This window comes from Nannospalax galili, unplaced genomic scaffold (genome assembly GCF_000622305.1).
Source record: "Nannospalax galili isolate Female #2095 unplaced genomic scaffold, S.galili_v1.0 scaffold995, whole genome shotgun sequence".
NCBI classification, from domain to species: domain Eukaryota; kingdom Metazoa; phylum Chordata; class Mammalia; order Rodentia; family Spalacidae; genus Nannospalax; species Nannospalax galili.
Window position 1 is genome coordinate 2,785,116 of NW_008337291.1, and position 18,146 is coordinate 2,803,261.

Consider the following 18,146-nt stretch of genomic DNA (forward strand, 5'->3'; position numbering starts at 1 on the left):
AACATAAGCAAATGCTACAATATCCACCTTTTGTTTTCCTTTGTTTGAAAGAGGGTCTCCCTGTAGCCCCAGCTGGCCTGAAACTTGCTGTGTAGGTCAGGCTGGCCTCAGTCTCATAGAGATTCACTTGCCTCTGTCTCTGGATTGCTGGAATTAAAGGTGTGCCCCATCACACCCAGCCCATTTGTTGTTATTATTGTTGTGTTTTGTAACATGGCTTCTGGGAATCAAATTCAGGTCCTTATGCTCATAAGCAAGTAGTACATCAACAGCCATTTTCCCAGCCCTGAATACCATGATTTGATCATTACGCATTTTGTACAAGTATGGAAACTACATCATCTGTCATATATATGTAAAAATTATGTTAATTAAAATGAAATACAACTTAAAAACTAACACATGGACCATAAAACTAGAGTAAAATGAAATGTTTAAAATTGCAGGTTTGTAGAAAGGCCGGTAGAGAAAATCTGTTAAGAAATTGAGATCGAGAAGCAAAGAAAAAGAAAAAAAAAAAAAAAGAAGAAAGAAATTGAGATTGAAAATTAATTCCATGAGCAATACTTCTGCACGTTAATAAAATAATGAAATAAGCCCTAGTTCATGGCTGATTCTCAAATACTCCCCTGAAATCATACCATTTCCATAGCAGAGACTCCTATACTAGCTCCTGCACTCCAAAGCCCCTGCTTCTAGCTCTTTTCTTTTTCTGTTGAGTATTTTGCATATGAGAATTCATAGGCCTTGGGCTCTTTTACCTAGTAGAGGTTTAATAAACAATAGTTCTTGCCATCCTCTCTAAGCCCCTGTCCTAGTTTTTTCCCTCTATTTGAGGGAATTCTTGCCTCAAAGAGCAAAGCCAGATGGAAGATGCCTAGAGGCTTAACCACATCCATGTTGATCTGGCATCCCTGCCTCCCTCTGTCCTTGCTCCAGCCGGAACAGCCGCTGAGCAACCGGATCCACTCATGTTTACAGAGTCTACCTGCAATGATTGCCTAATCTAACTGCTAAAGTATCTTATGATGTTGTAGAGGGTTCTAAGAACATCTCAGGAATACCTGGGAATAAATTGGTATGGTTAAAACTTTCTGAAGAGAAGAGTTGCTAAACTGTTGATCTGTTACTGTGATTTTTATGCCTCTAGGCCTTCTGGAATCCACAGCCAATGAACTGCAAACCCCGGTCAAATATTTCATGTCCCCCAAAGGCACAAAATTCAAACACAACAGTACTCCTAACAAGCTTAATATGTACTTAAATTTCCTGGCAATTTAAAGATTTTATACCTTTTCTTTTTGGCAAGTGACTGTGACTTCTGGCTAAAATTCAATCACTATCCATATTTAGAAAAGTACAACAAATACTTAGTAAGAAAACAGGGGACTTTGAATCTTTGATGAAGAAAAATAAGGCACTTTACCTGAGCAAATTTCGAATGAATCCATTTAAAATGAATTAAGTGGCACTTAACTGGTTTGCAAATTGGGATCTATTTATCTCAGTAAAATGATTAAAGTCTTGATTTATCCCTAAAATTAGCTTTATTATTACATTTAATTATACTAGAAGACTGTTAAGGACTTGTAGGTTCACGTTATCCCTTAAACTGTACTTTATTCAGACAATAATTGAATATCAGATAGGGCAAATTGATTTTTCCAAAGAATTATGTTTCTAATATTTTTCTCTTTTTTATTGCAGGAATTGAAACAAGTTGAAGAAACAAAAGATCCGGAGAATAGATTATCTAAAATTTCCCTGGAGTCGTTCAATAAATTTAACAGCAATGCTGTGATTTTATTAGAAAAAGAGAATGCTCAGAGCAAGGTTGAAGGACAAAAGGAAGAGAGAGAAAAAAATGAAGCGCCTTTGAGTAGTTCTGATAGGCCTGTGCTAGACAATTTGGAATCTCTGAGTGATTCTTTATATGATAGCTTCTCATCTTGTGTAAGTCAAACTTCAAATGATGTGTAAAGGGGGTTCCCCCTCCCCTTGCTGAGACCTAGGAATTGTGCACTTAAAAAAACAGGAGAGCAGAAGCAGGAGTTGAGGAGGACATAGGATCAATTCCAGATAGATCGACAGCAAGCAGCCCACCAGAGTTTAGTTCTCTGACAGGGCAATAAACATCAACCCTATTACTGTGTTTCAAGAGAATTAAAAGTAAAAATAATAATAATAATAAGTACAGAATTCTCAATTTTTGCACTTTTAAAAATATTTGTACAGAAGTTGTAAATTTTTTGGAAAAGAAATTATATTTGTAGGGAAAAAAAGATAGCAATAAAAAGAAACAGCGCCATGCTCTTGAACTCATGTACGAAGTCTTAGAAGTTGATAATATATTTTTTCAAAACTCCAGCTAAAGATTTTGTGAAGTTCATTGTCCCGGTGGTCTTCAAATCATTTGTGGGTACACTGTACAAATCTAAACCCAGGGCCTGAGGAAAAGCCAGAGGGGCTGAGGTAACCTCTGTCTCTCACTATCTCGTTCGGATAGAAATTTTAATGGTTGTGATTTTCACATCGTTGCCAGGGAGACTCAAGTTGTAGTAATATTCGTATTCCTGCTTTTACTGAAGAATAAGTGCGGCCTGGGATACAAAGAGTGATGCCTGAATGCAGAAACAGCCAGATCCTGCTTCCACTAGCAGGCTTTGCCTCTGAAACCTTCCATCCTCCTTTATATTTCTCTACAGTTCTGAGTATTTGTTGATTTTTATCTTCCTACTCTTTTTATTAAAATGTATTTGCTATGTTCACTTTATAAAAATAAACTGAATGGTTGGTGCTATGGAAATTTCTTACTTTTTAATATCCCTCTTTTCTATTAAAGACTGTTTATATGTGAGGATAAATTCTATTTTAAAGGTTATGTGTATTTTTTCTAGATGTAAACTATTTATAATTCCTTGTGTACATGAGCCTGTAAACCAGGCAGAGTAGAGCTATTTTAGGATCTCTACCCTTACTTTAGCACACACTTGTTCTTTTAAGAGTATTGTATGACCAGTGTTATTTTATTTGTGCAATTTGTTGTATTTCCATTTTGTTATCTTAAATGCAAATTATGTAAAGCTTCCTTGTCTTTCAAACTTTTAAGGAATCCTTTTGTTTCATTTCATTTTGGAATAAAAGTTATATACAATTACACCCCCTAACAGCTGGAAAGAACTTGTTAAAGAATACCCCCCCACCCCTGGCCCCCAGGTTAAATTCGCCTATCACACATACCCCAAGGATAGATTTCCCCGGAAGGAATAACTACCTGAGCCCTTTTGCCCCATGATAGTAATTCAAGCAATTTAAGATCAGAGACTGCAGACCAAAGAGTGATGGTCAGAGCATCCCAGTCTCTCCAAGGACGGAACCAGCTAGAAATGAAAGGAGGGGGATGGGGGAGAGAAGGAGCCCGAGGCAGCTATGGAATGATCTCTGCAGAGGAATTACAACTAAGTCATTTGCGCCCTTTCCAGACCTGCTTTGCTGGCAGGATGGGGAAATAAATGATCGCAACCCAGCCATAGAACGTTTCCCCCCAGGAGGCGGCCACAAGAGAGGGCGACGCTTAGCAGGCTATTTCCACTGGGGTGGACTCTCCCAAAAAGGCTTGGGATGAAGGGGTGGGAACGGGGAACAAGCGAGATTGAGGGCGGGGGCACCAACCAGTTCCTGATTGCAAGCAGGCTCTTTGCACCGCCTCCTGAAAAGCACCGCCCGGAAGGCGAAAATAGCACCGTGGCGCCCCGGGAATATGCAAGGTGGGTCACTTGGAATGGACAAAAAGGGGAGCAATGACGAGGGGGCTGCCGGTGAACAGGTCTTGCGCATGCATGGTACCTTAGGGATATACACTCATTGCTGGTGGGTTGAGGGAACAGGATGACACTGACCAGCCTTTTAGAAGGAAAGGATAGAGAGGAATGGTCTTTGCTCCAGTCTCTTTCCAGTGGTCTCTCAGCTCCTAACCCGCGTCCCTTCCACGGGTGGCTTATCCCGAGCTAGGCAACCAGGGTGGTGTCAATGCACCCTCCAGCGGTGCGCGCAAGCAAAAGGGCGGGTGGTCGAACAATCTTGCTAGCCGAGTTAGGGGCACCATCGCAATCAAACCTATCTTTAGGAAGCCCAGGAAGGATCGTTAATGGGGGCTTCCTGGAGCAAGAGGTGAAGCTGCATGGGACACCCCAGGGAACCCGCAGCTATGCACTTTGTCAGGTGCATGCAACAACCCCTTCCCCCCCATCCCAGTCAGTCACCCCGCGTGAGGAAGGGAGATAAATACTTCTGGCTGAATAAGCTCGACTCAATCTCAGGAATACTGGTTATCCCAGGAAGAGAACAGTGGACCTGAAAAGAAAGGGCGTCCTTGCACTCGGAGCCCAGCACTCAGATTCCCGAGCCCACTCAGGACAGGTGCCCGCGGCGTCCTGATCACCTCCACCATCTCAACCTCTGTAAACTACACCCCTTCAGAACCCAGCAGGCACCTCTTTCACAAGAACCACAGGCGAAAGGGGCGGTAGGAAGGGGGTGGGGACAGTAGAGAGACGGTCCCTGCCTTCCCCACCCTCCACTCCCACCCTAACTCAGCAGCCATCACGTGGTACCCAGAGGGGGGGCGGGGGGGAAGGCGAGACTTTTTTGGGTGCTCGGGATCCTCTGTAGTTCTTCAAGCCTCAGCAGCCAACTCCTCCAGAGGCGCCGAGCTCCGCCCCGGCGAGCGCAAACCCGAGGAGCCGGGACCCGCGGCTGGGAGAGCCCCGGGCGCGGGCGATGCGGGCGCCGCGGGCGACACCTGCGGCTCCTCTCGGTGGCGGCAGTTGCCTCGGCGGCTGCAGCTCAAGCCCCAGCCGCCTCAGCACCCACGGTCGCCGCTACCGAGAGAGCCTCCGCTCCGGTCACCCTCTCTGATGCTCCTGCCCGCTCCCGGCCCCGCCGACCCGGGAGGATGTGGGTTCTCGGCATCGCAGCAACTTTTTGCGGATTGTTCTGGCTTCCAGGTAAGAAGATGGAGAGGCCAGAAGCTTGGCCAGACATGCACAGGCCATCTCCTGGTTGGTCCCGGCTGTGTCCCTCTGTGCGCCCGGCTCGGGAGACGGCGCTGCACTGGGGCTGCCCAGCGGGAGTTTGGCGGCAGCGACTGAGACCCAGAGGCGCTAGACTGGGACAGTCTCCAAGTCCCGCGCTGCCGGAGAAGAGCAGGGAGCGGCGGATTTGCGAGACTCTCCGCTGCAGCTGCTTGGGGTACACAGTCCGGGATGCCGGGGCTGGGAGTGGGGAGGGTCTTTGAACCGTGCGAGAGGGAGGAGGGGGCGACCAAACCCCAACCCCACCAACTTAGCGCGTATCTCTAGCCACCCGAGGGAGCGGCGAAGCCGACAGGTGAGCGACACCCCTGACCAGCCTGTGGCCGAGCCCCCTCCCGGGCTGAGTTGACTGCTCAGCGTGAGGTCAGGAGGGAACCCAGTGGGAACCCAGAGAAAACTGGCCATTAGGCCCAAATAGGAGCTTCCAGATCCAAGGAGCGCAATCAGGTTAATAAGCTAAGACTGGACTGAGTCCCTGATCACTGACCTTAAGCCACTCATTTAAAATAATAATAATAATGATAATAATAGTAAAAAAAAAAAAAAAACCCAGGTCTAAGGATTTCGAAAGGGCTGCAATGTGGCGGTCCCTGGAACACGCGCGCGCTAGCATACACACAAACAACATGCATGTTCCCTCCCACCCTCCGAAGCCACCCAGGGCCACTGAGTCGGAGGACTTAAGCACACTTAAGTGTCCGGCGCCTCCTCCCGGGTTCTGGGTTCTGGGGTAGTTGGGCAAGAACCTTCGGAGCCTCAGCCCGGGAATGCTGACTTCAAGATTAAATAAATAAAACCAAAAAGGCGTCTGCGAACGCAATTATGAATGGTGCCAAAATAGTAATTAAGTACTTTGTAGCCAATTAGCAATTAGGCAAATCCTTAGGCGCAGATAGAAGCTGACGTTTGTCCTGGGAGCTACTTTGGTCGGGGGGTTTGAACCCTCACCACTCACTCCCTTTGCAGCTTCCTGATGAGAATGTTGGATAAGCTATTTGTGACCAGAAGCGAATTTGAAAGGGTCACAGGCAGGCTTTATCTGGGACCCCGGGAACCCGCGCTACCCTCCACAGGCTTCAGCCTCTTCCAGCCTTAATAGAGACCCTGGAATGTAGGGACTTTTCAAAAGCCCATGCTGTCTGAAGCTGGACTTGGTGATGCTGGCTAGGGTGGGCCCTGTGCAGGCGGGATCTGAACCCCAAAACATCTGAACCCTCCTGCATCTGTCCCGCAGGCTTTGCGCTGCAAATTCAGTGCTACCAGTGTGAAGAATTCCAACTGAACAATGATTGCTCGTCCCCTGAGTTCATCGTAAATTGCACAGTGAACGTTCAAGACATGTGTCAGAAAGAAGTAATGGAGCAAAGTGCCGGTAAGCTCCAGGCAACTCTTCCCCACCTCCCCCTGGGTTCCTTGTCCTGGACTAGGGGTAGAAGGGAGCTATTAAAGTATAGAAAAAGGAACGGACTCAGATTTAATGCACACACACACACACACACACACACACACACACACACACACTAGTCAGCACATATTTACTTTTTATGGTATTGGGAAAATGAAGAGTTTGAAGTTAACCTCATTAGTGTTAATTACCTGGGCTTCTCCCCCAAGAGACTTGGGAGGGGAAGTACATTGTAAATCCGGAGATTTCTTCTTTTTATTTACTCCTCTCACCTTCCTGGGCTAAAAAGCTAATCAGAGGGGTGGAAAATAAATGAATAACCAGCCCCGGCTTGGGCGACTAGACAGTATCCTGTGAGTGATGTCAGTCTGAAATATGGAGCTACTTGAAGTTCCCAGAGGTCAGAACTTGAAAAATGTGTTTTGTCAGAACGCCACACCATATTTCTTTGAAGAACACTATAGGATCTTTATTTAATTTTAGAACTAATGCATCAAATTCCAGGCACAAATTGCCAAGATCTTTCACAGGAACCATGTCCCCTGGCCCTACAGCTTAGCTGCTGGCTAGCTGGCTGAGCACAGAACCTGGGTATTATAGCTGAAGAAGGGGTTTAATAGAATAGATTTCACTCTAGCTAACAAGAGTCTTTTGGGAGATAGACTCCTACCCTGAGTTATAATTCAAAGTTCCCCCAAAATGTAACAGGTGCTTAGAAAATGTGTGAAGGTGTTACTTCAATTCCAAGGTCAAATAGAGACTTTGCTGTTGAAAAGATGGGAAATACCAACTTGGGATGTGTGAGTCTTGTTTCTATTTAGTCCAGGGAGGTACCCCCAGAACCCCATGAGGTGATTAAATTATTAATTTTCCTAACTCCCTGGCAAACCAATGTAGGGAAGCTAGCTTTGAAGGCAGCACCATGAGAAAGCAGTTTCCTCTTGAGTGGAGTCTGAAAGTATCATCTTGTTAACATCTTGGTTATTCAGGGAGCATATCTGCTAGTCTTCACAGCATAGCTCCTTATTGTATGGTATGTGTGTATGTGAATAGGGTATATGTATGTGTATTCATGAGTATGGTCACATGAGTGTGTATAGAGACACATACACACTTTTTGAACATGTGTATGTCCAAATGTGTATGTATATCTGGTATTCCTGAATATATGGATACATGTTTGTGTGTAGGCACACATTCGTGCATGCATGTGTGGAGACCAGAGGTTGGCATCTTGTATCTTTGATTGTTATCCAGCCTATAGTTTGAGGCAGGGTCTCTCACTTAAACCCAGAACTCAGCAGTTTGGTTAGGCTAGCTAGCCAGCCTGCTCCAGAGATCCCGGATCTCTGCCTCCCCAAGAGCTGGGATTATAGGTAGGCACCTTACCTGAGGGCCAGGGATCTGAAATCCTGGCCTCACTTTTGTATGGCAAATGCTTACTCACTGAGCCATCTCCCTAACCCTGTTGTGTGTGGTTTTACAGGCTACTCTTCATAGGACAGTATTGTTTGGGGTATGTCTCCTTTCTACCAAAATCTCTCTTCTGGGAAGTCTGAGATGTAACTATTCTCAAAAAAAGCATCCCAGGGAAAGTAGCAGGCATTGTTCTGGCATCTGACATCCTGGCTATTAAAAAGAGTAGAACAATCCCCAAATTAATGATTCTGCAGCCAAGATAGGGTGTGAGTATTTTTGATGAGTGATTCTTCTTATATGTGTGCTTCATTTCTGCATTTCACCTGCGCAAAACATTTCTTGCCCTTCTTGCATGCAGTTGGTTAGAGGTAGCCACAATGGGAGGCACTTGAACACCCTAAGAACTTCTTCAGAATCTTCAAGATGACTGCTTACCTGTGGGTTGTGTTTTACAGAGTGGTGTATGATTGAGAAAAGAATGTGAACTGGGTTACTCAGATCAAAAGGGGTACTTCTGAGAAGCATCTCTTTTTGTCTGTGTGTGCATCTAAGATGACTATCACACACTCCCTTTTCAAAGTGTTGTTTTCATCTTGCTTCATTCTCAACTCCAAACAATACTATAAAAAGGCAGAGCAGACTGTCTAACTTCCATTTTACCCACAGAAAATTTCCATACAGCGAGTCCCCAAGTAAGTCCCTCGTCTGAGGTTGAGTGTTTTCTATTTACAAGGTCAAGTCGCAGCTTGTCTCCAAACAAGCTGTTTCCAACCATAGGCCATAGGCCACAGGCTGAAAGGTGGAGAGAAACTACAAAGCAATGTGAACCTTTGTTTTTCCATTAGTGAGTGTGTGCATGTGTGCTTCTGAGAGTGTATGTGTGCTATGTGTATGCTGTATGCATATGTTCTGTGTAGTACATGCACCTGTGTGTGTGAGGGTGTACACACCTATGCATGTACATGTGGAGGCCAGAGGCAGTCATCAGGTACCCTATTCTGTTACTCTCACCTTATTCCATTGAGGCAGGATTGACCCTGAAGCTACCACGCTGGCAGCCAGCAAGTTACAGAGATCCTCCTGTATTTGCTCCCACAGCACACATATGGTCATGCCTGGCTGTTTTCACACGAGTGCTGGGAATCTAAACTGAGGCCTTCATGCTTTCACAGAAAGTGCTCTTACCCACTGAACCCCAGTTTCCCCAACCCCAATCATAATCTTGATATCTAAAATACAGGAGCAGTTAATGAACCCATAGAAAAACCCAGTAATGGAGAGTGTCTGGGTTCCTTTTCTTGTTGCTGTGACAAAATACTCAGACAAAAGCAACTTAAGGAGGAAAGGGTTTATGTTAGCTCATAGTTCAAGGCACAGTCCATCATAGCAGGGAAGTGACAGCAGGAGCTTAAGGAAGTGGTTACTGCCAGTCCATAATCAGGAACGGAGAGCAATGAATGCATGCATGTTATTGCTCAGCTTGCTTTCTTCGCTTTACACAGTCCAGAATCCCAGTCAGGGAAGGGTCCTTCCCACAACTGAGACACATCTTCCCATATCATTCATTATAATCAAAATAATCTTCCATAGGCATGCCCAGAGGCCCATCTCCCAGATGATTCTAGATTCTGCCAAGTTGGCAGTTAACACTGACCATCACAGAGAGGAACACTGTGGGTGCAAGGTATTCTGTGCTGAGTTCAGTGGAAACTAGACAAATGCATTTTTTTTTTTTGGAACAGAGGGCAGTGTCTTGGGACTGATATCTTCGAGCCATTCCGTATTTATCTTCACATAATTGTTAGAGACCAGTAAGTTCGATTTTCTTTGCCAACAAAGATAGAGAACACCTTTGGTTGCTAAGTGACCACAATAAATTATAATCATGGCAGCATGAACCAACTTTTCATTGTGTGTCCATGCATCTGGCTCTTTTCTCAGTATTGTCCATGTGATGTCTCATGAAACGTGGAAGCCCTCTTCGTGATGACCTATTCCCTGGCCTCAACCTATCAGCCTTTAATTCTATTGCTTTTTCAACTTCCCTACCCTGGAGAAAGAAAGTCCTGCCTGTTATATGATCCCATCAGGGATCAGAGTCAGAATTGATCAACAATGTAGACTGCTGTGGATCTCAGTGGATTAGAGCTAAAATGACCCGCTACTTCTTATTTAGGAGCACATAGGTGTCTTCCTGGAGTTTTGTTAAATACCACTTGACTGTGTCCCTCTGCCTTGAAGCTCATTTCATATATGTGTAGTATATGTGGCCATGGGTCTTTCCTAAGCTCTCCAAGTGCTTCTGGGCTGCTGCTGGTTGATATCTACTGATCTGGACCACTCGTTCTGTATTATGGAGGAACAACGGAAGATCTAAAAAAATAAAAGTCAGATGTCCAGTCCAAGCCTACCAGCCCACTATAACTGTAAGACTCTTGGCACTTTCTTCCCTGGCCATTTACTACACATTTACTATGGTGCTCCCTGCCAGCCTTTTCCAGAAGAAATTATACCACCAAGTGCAGCTGAAAAAATAGTTAAGGCATAATTCTAAGGCCTGTGAAGATTTTCTTTATGTCTATAAAGTTTACCTGATAGGCCAAGTGGGCAGACCACACCAACTGGTAGAGTGTCATGTGGACTAGCATTTTTTCATAGATATAGAAATCCCAGGGCTTTAAATGGACTAAGAAATTTTAATGAACTAAGCCAGCCTGACATTAAGCAGTAATGAAAGGTGTTCTCTCCCCTTCCAAAAAATAACAGCAACGCAATATGGCCAGGCCTTCAGTTATTCCTCTGACTTAAGTCTGCAAACCCAGCTCTTATGAATTTTGAGGCAGGTAAACTTAATTTTCAATTGGGAAGTACATTTAAAATTAACCTTTACCTAGCCCCCAGAGGGGTATTCCTATTAGGATCTGAGATTATTTTCCAATGCCCTTCCTCCCCTTGGTCATTTCTGAAATAATAAAGCAAGGGGTTATGGGGAGGGAAGTTTCACTGTCCTTTGTAATTGATGTTTAAATGTTTGCATTACTAATGACTCCCTCTAGTCAGCTCTGTACTTCATTGGTTCGTGTTCTAACCAGCATCCTTGATGATGACATTTCTTTTGCTTATTTATCATCGCATTCCATAAAAATATTTCAAATATTGATTTTCATTTCAGAAGAGAAGCCTCCCCCTCCCCAACCTTCCAGTATGAATTTTTAAACCAGGGTATAAAGAATACGAATTTGCATTTGTTTGACAGTGCAATCTTGTAATTAGAGTTTTTCCTCTTGACTAGATACAGTGAAAGGGGCATAATTTAATTTTTATAGACTAGCCGATTTCTACCCTTAGTAAAATATAGCTCTGTCAAGTGAGCAAAATGTTACAGGTTCTCCTAAACCTTATTTAAAAGTTAAATGCAGTATATTGAGAGAAAGTTCATGGTCTGAATCGCTAACCTAATCGATCTCCTCACCCATCCTTGCAACATGCATTAATCTATTTGTCTGTTTTGCAATACAAGAGTTACTGATTTACATGCCATCTTAGGTCTCCATTACAGATAGATAAGGAATGGTTGTTTTCCTTTTGGATTAGTTAGTTGCTCATTAAGTCTGGCAAGGATGGCTCCAGGCTTTCACTAGATTCATTTCATGTCTTATTTTCTCATGAGCTAAATAAGAGATAGCAAGAGAGGGATGGGTGGACAGTACCTAGATAGTGAGGGATCTGTTCTTGGTAGACAGAAAGGTAACCGCTGGAGAAAACTAATTTATTGAGTTATTGTTTGCCCTTGCTGTGAGCTTGACAGAGAGGAGCACCAGCTCTGCTTGTTAATCTTATATCACAGTCCTATTGTCCATAGAGTCTTTTATTTAAGATGTACACAAGGGGGAACTGGGGAGATGGCTCAGCGAGTAAGAGCACTTACTACATAAACAGGAGGACCCAAGTTCAGATCCCAACACACACGTAAAATATCAAATGTGAGCCAGGCATGGGGGCTAATGCCTTGAATCCTAGCACTTGGGAGGCAAAAGCAGGCAGTTCTCTATGAGTTCCAGGCCATCCAAGGTTGAATATGTAGACAAACAAACCAACAAACAAAAAATCAGCCAGATGAGGCCATGCCTGCCTGTAACCCTAGAGTAGAAACAGGGTAGATCCAGGGGCTCACTTGCCAGTCAACCTACCTGAAAAAGTGACCTCCAGATTCAATAAGAGACCTATCGCAAGGAAATAAATGTGTGTAATAGAGGAGGACACCCATATCCTCTTCTGGCTTCCATTTTCATGCACACAGGCATGTGTACTCACAAATGTACACAAACATTCAGAGAGAGAGAGAGAGAGAGAGAGAGAGAGAGAGAGAATCCAAGGTTAAGACAGATACCTGCATATACTAATACCAGGCTTGCTCAAAAAAGGTTTCCCTGTCAACCTGAATAAAGTTATGAATTACCCAAAAGAAATCCCGTGCTGTGAATGTCAATATCCCACCTCCTTTCGTTTTGGGATGCTAAAAGAACACCTTTCTCTTTGGAGCAGGACATTGTGCCAGTCAGCTTGCCCACTTAGCTCTCCAGATCCACCCGTCCCTTTAATGCAGCAACAGACCTGGATTCTGAGGAAGTATTTGAGGGAGAGTATCAGACCTTTCCTTCCGACTCTCCAGTAAGCGAAGCATTTGTTTATGTTAAGTTTCAGCTGAACAAGCAATGGGGCTGACCGCCCATCTTAGTAGATGAAAGGCTTGAAGATTTTGAAGATTGATCCAGCTCTCCCGCAACACTAATTCCTCCCACTACAGTTCATGAAAGCTTCCTTCCTTGATGGTATCCTAATGAATTTAAACAGAGAGGCTTCAAAGCTGGGCTTTTTTCCCCCAAGCGGAAAGGAGATGAGGAGAGAAAGAATGAAAACAAAACATACCATTTCCTTTGAAGTGTGAATAGGAAAGCAGCTTCCCCTATGCATTCCCGAGCCAAAAAAAACCTAAATCTGCAGGCTTCTGAGGTGTATATCCTTTCCCTCCTTCCCAGCTTCCTTCCCTTGCTTTTTCTTTTATTTTTTCAGAGTCACTGACTGGATTAGGTTCTATTTTCCAAGCCAGGCAAAAGTTTCTTAGCACATCATGCAGGATATAACACCGCCAACACTTGTTTTGTGCGCATTCTCGTTTCATTTCTGTTACTGCGATAAAATACCCTATTCCAAAGCAACTCCGGGAGGGGAACCGTTATTTCAGCTTAAAATTCCAGGTTACATAGTCCATCGCTGAGGAAAAGTCAAGACAGGAACTCAAAACGCCTAGTCACATCACATCCACAGTCATGAGCAGAGAGAAGCAAATGCACTGGTGCTATGCTGCTGGCTTCCTGCTTCCTGCTGCCTTCTTCCCTCATCCTCATGCCCAGCCTAGGAAGTGGTGCTTCCCACATTCAGAGTGGGTCTTCCTGTGTCAGGAAGACAGTCCACCACAGACCAACATGAGCTGGAGAATTCTTCAATTGAGACTCTCTTTCCAAGTTATTCTAGGTTGGGGCAAGTTGGCATTTAAAATTGACCAGCACAGTGCTCATCTGATGAAAATGGTCTTTAGTTCCATTGGTTGAGAGAGCCCCATGTTCTAGCTATTCTGTACTTGGGAACTGTGTGTGTGGAACTGTTTTTCCGCCCCTGGAAAAATGTAAAACCAGGCCATCTATTGTCTTATATGAGCTACCAGAAGAATGAGATGCATGTTAACAGAACCATAATAATGGACTAGGTCTTAAAAATGGGACTGGGAAGGGCTGGAGAGATGGCTCAGTGGTTAAGATTACTGGCTACTCTTGCAGAGGATCCAGGGTCCGTTCCCAGCACCCACATTGTGGCTAACAACCACCTATAACTCCAGTTCCAAGGGATCTGACTCCCTCTTCTGTTCTCTACAGGCATTGCATGATACAGGTACACTTCCACACATGCAGGCAATACACTCGTACACATAAAATAAAATTAATAAATAAAGTTAAGAAAATGGGCCTTGGGAACCCAGGCGTGATGGTGCACACCATCAATCTCAGTACTTGGGAGGCAGAGACAAGTGAATCTCTGTAAGACTGAGGCCAGCCTGGTCTACATAGAGAGTTCTAGGTCAGGTGGAGCTACAGGGAGACCTTGTCTCAAAAAGAAAATCCATGTGATAGTACATGCCTGTAATTCAGCAGTCCTACCTCCACAGAGGGATCAGAAGTACAAGCCCATCCTCAACTATGTAATGAGTTTCAGGCCAGCCTGAGCTACATGAGACCCTGTCTCAAAAAATAAAATTAAAATTAAAAAGGGGCCCGATCTGAGGCTTTCCTAAGCTTGTTTCTGCCTAATCCATGCCACCTTGAAAGAACAGCCCAGGTGTCCTGTTCCGGTTACAATACTTGCTATAACTACTTGAATTCAGCCTTTGGCTCCCAGGGACGGCATCCTGGTAATTAATCTGCAAGGCTCAGAGAGGGATCATATCTCTACTTGATACTTGTAAATATTAGAACCAGAGTGGTTTGGTGATAACCTCAAGACTATACTGCAATGAGGAACAGAATTAAAGTCCTTTCCCTTCTCGCAGTGTTTTTCCTGGTCACTATGTGGGTTTTTCTTTTCTTTTTCTTTTTTTTCCCTTTGCTTTTATTTATTTGTGTAGGTCTGTATGTGTATGTGCGGGAAGGGGGTTGTGTATATGTGCATGTGTGCAAGCATTCGTATCTCTGTGTGTGGAGACCAGAGATCAAAATTGGATGTCTTCCTCAATAACTCTCCAAGTTATTTTTGAGACAGGATCTCTCACTAAAGCTGGAGCACACCAATTTATCTGAGCTAGATGTCCAGTGAGCCTTAGGGATCCTTTTGTCTCTACCCTCTCAAGATTAGGATTATAGATACTTGATAGTACTTTCAGCTTTTTTACATGGGTGCTGGGGATCTGAACTCAGTCCTCATGTTTATTTTGCAAGTCATAGCCGTTTTACAGACTGAGCTTCTCCTCAAACCTTCCTCTTGTAGTTTTAAGAACAATTTTAAAAATTTTTATATGTGTATATATGTGTGCATGTGCATATACAACAGCATACCTGTAGAGGTTAAAGGACAATTTGTGGGAGTCGTTTCTCTCCTTCTACCATGTGAGTCCTGGTGATGAAACTCAGGTGTCAGGCTTGGTGGCAAGCACCTTTACACACCAAACCTGTTGCCAGCCCCTTAAGAACAATTTTATTAGTTTGCTATTCACATCATATGTTCACCTTTTAAAATGTACTGTTAGGAGGGTTTCACTACATTCACAGGGTTGCTTAACTATAGCTGTAATCTAATGCCAGACCCTTGTACCCATTACCAAACACTCCCTACTTCCCTCTCTTCCAGCCCCTGGAAACCATTAATCTATTTCTTGTTATATGGATTTGTTAATTCTGGATATTACATATAAGTGAATTTATACATACATGGCCATTTGTGGGCTGATTTATTTTGCATGGTGGTACATACATAATGTTCCTATGGCTGACTCCTGCCATTTCCTATTTCACTAGTGCGTGTATCTGGAGGGACATCTAGATGAGGAATGTAGAAGCTTCTAGATGACAAAGTAGGATGGGGCACATTGGAGCATGGAGGCCTAGATATCATGGTGAGCAATAAAACTCCATTGGCTAGTCAAGCAATTTGCTGAACTGAAGTAAAACCCTGTACTAAAAGTAAGATGGACTGGTGAGCTGTGGGAAGAAAGAATTCACATTCTTCAAGCACTGGGCTGCCCATCTATTAGATAGATAATCATCTGCTTTCCCTTGGGATGATCTTTAAATTTCCTTGGGTTAATCACAAGAACCCTCAGGGACATAGGTGATAATTGATGTCCAAAGCCCATGTGATGGATCCCAGCTGACCATCCCTCATGTGACTTTACCCATGATTAAAAGAACCCTAACCTGTCTGGTGGACCACTTCTATTGTAGAGATAAGTTTGCTGTGATATAGAAAGACCATTCTCTTGAAGGCCTGGAGCAACTTGGCCCATTTCTCTTTCTTACCTTGAGAAAGCTGGAGGGAAGAGCATGTTGAGAGAGTCCTCAGTAAAAATTTTGGCCAAGGAACTCAGATTCTGTCATGAGTAGGCCAATTCCAATAATACTGGGTCCCTGCTCAAGTCTAGTCTTCCTTTTCCAAGCCAAATCATTTTCTATGACTTTCCAGGCAGGCCTACTTACCCCTGGAATGTAGAAGGGGCCATTTTTCCCAGGGAAGATGAAACTTCTTTCTTGCCTTGTAGTTTTCATTATAGATGTGATTTTGTTTCAGGGGATAGAGAGGATTTGCTGGTAGAAGCCAAAATAGTAACCTCCTTTGGTTACCCACAAGAGGCCACATTAGTAACTTAGGAACCTCCATCAAGTCTGCATGGGCACTGGGAATATGGCTCAATTGGTAGAATGCTTGCTTAGCATGCATGAAACCCTGGGTTTGATCCCCCAACACCTATACACCAGGTAGCATGGCATATGTCTGTAATTCCATCACTCAGGAGGTGGAAACAGGAGCATCAGAAGTTCAAGGTCATCCTTGACCACATAGTAAGCTTGAAGCCAGCCAAAGCTACATGAGACTCTGTCTTAAAAATTACCAAGGAACAACAAAAATCTGCAATGAATCAGCCTGGGGACAAACCAAAGAATTCTGATACTTGTCATTAATTCTTTCTGGAAGAGGTAAACTTTGGACTGTGACAACACTGTGATTCAGAAGCTATTTTCCAAGGCCAGAGCTGCCCGACACACATATTCTCTTATTAATAAATTGCTTCCAATCCTCTGTTTTCTTCCAACACTACAAAGACAAGCAGAACACGGACAGAATTAAGTGCTAGAAATAAGGTGAAGTCATGGAAAGTTTGTAATAAATTGCTTCTTTTTTTTAAAAAAAAAGATGTGTTAGAATCAAGTGGTGATGGCTCAAGCCATTGATTTCAAAAGGTTTATGACTTCACCTACTCTGAGCCTGATCCCCATGCAGAAGTGATAAAGAGGTGTATTATTTTAAGGAAGTTGTGATACTTGGTCCAGTGCGTTTCATTTCTCACTGGACATGGACAATAACTTTTTATGTTTTTCTATTTCTTGAACTTGTTCACAACTGGAGACAGTGCAGGGGGGGGGTGGCACCAGGCGCGGTTCTCAGCCTGCCATAGTGGAAGCCTGCTCTGCATGAGATGAATACGAATGCATGTAGCAGTCCACACTGCCCTCTGCGGTGGCGCCTTCAAAGGGCATTGATGGAAACAGGTGCATTAATGTGTTAAGGGAGACTGGGTGGTGTGTTTTATGCACTCTAATTGCTTATGTAAAACAAGGTGAGTCACTTGGGACTCTGATAACTTAAGAAAAACTTACTTAAGTTACATAATATGAGAAATAGCAAGAAGATAGGAGGATTAGTTTTGTGTAATGGGAAAGATTCCCAAACTGGAAGTGTGAGGGGATGCCAGCTACAAAGCAAGTCAGGGAGTCTTTAAAGTTTCTGTAGCTTCAGAAGGAAAGGCAGTTAGTGGGCGGAGCTGCACCCTAGACAGATGAATTCACTAACTTCCTCTGAAAGGCAAAGCAACTCTTTATTCAGCTTGTCACTGCTGTTGGGAAAGAAAGATAAAGCAAATCAGAAGCAACCCTTTAATGTTAGAGTGGGCTAACGTGTAGGGGCCAAAGGAAACCATAGACCTGCTTCACACATAGAAGCCAGCTGGAGAACCTGCTCACCCAAGTCCTGTCAGATGCATTTTTAGAATGGGTGATGATGACGACAGGTATAGGGCAGAAACACGTTCTGATCATTTTATCTTTGCTTAGTAGGATATTATTTTCCTAATAGAATTGAAAGACAGCGAAGTGATTTTCTCTATATGGGTGCCTAAAAGTCTCTCTCTCTCTCTCTCTCTCTCTCTCTCTCTCTCTCTCTATATATATATATATGATAGATACATAGATATATGTCTTCTCTTTTTTCCCTTACACTCTTCTCTTTTTTATTTTTTCTCTTCTCTCTCCCTCTCTTTCCTCCCTTCTTCCTCCCTCCCATTCTCCCTCTTTCTCTCCCTCCTTTCCCTATTATCTCTCTGTCCCTCCCTCTCTCACATATACATACTTACTGATTTATAGACACCCAATAAATAACTTGCAGAATTAATTTATTGATGCAAACCA

General features: G+C 43.8%; 2 protein-coding genes across 10 annotated transcripts in view; both read left to right on the forward strand.

The window, feature by feature from the left end:
- The window catches only part of Nckap5 (NCK associated protein 5), a 1,008,915-nt gene extending 1,005,836 nt beyond the window's left edge, over nt 1-3,079 (forward strand). For all 8 annotated transcript variants that reach the window (XM_029563242.1, XM_029563241.1, XM_017797976.2 and 5 more), the window contains one exon: nt 1,708-3,079. In XM_029563242.1, coding sequence (XP_029419102.1) covers nt 1,708-1,980 — 273 coding nt within the window. In that variant the 3' untranslated portion in view covers nt 1,981-3,079. The remainder of the gene's footprint in view (nt 1-1,707) is intronic.
- A 1,570-nt stretch (nt 3,080-4,649) lies between these two features.
- The window catches only part of Lypd1 (LY6/PLAUR domain containing 1), a 37,431-nt gene continuing 23,934 nt past the window's right edge, over nt 4,650-18,146 (forward strand). The window contains exons 1-3 of one of the 2 annotated variants that reach the window (XM_017797975.2): nt 4,650-4,838; nt 4,966-5,006; nt 6,328-6,465. In XM_017797975.2, coding sequence (XP_017653464.1) covers nt 4,780-4,838; nt 4,966-5,006; nt 6,328-6,465 — 238 coding nt within the window. In that variant the 5' untranslated portion in view covers nt 4,650-4,779. Of the gene's footprint in view, nt 5,007-6,327; nt 6,466-18,146 lie in introns of both variants that reach the window. The other variant, XM_008832468.3, reaches the window with a different exon arrangement.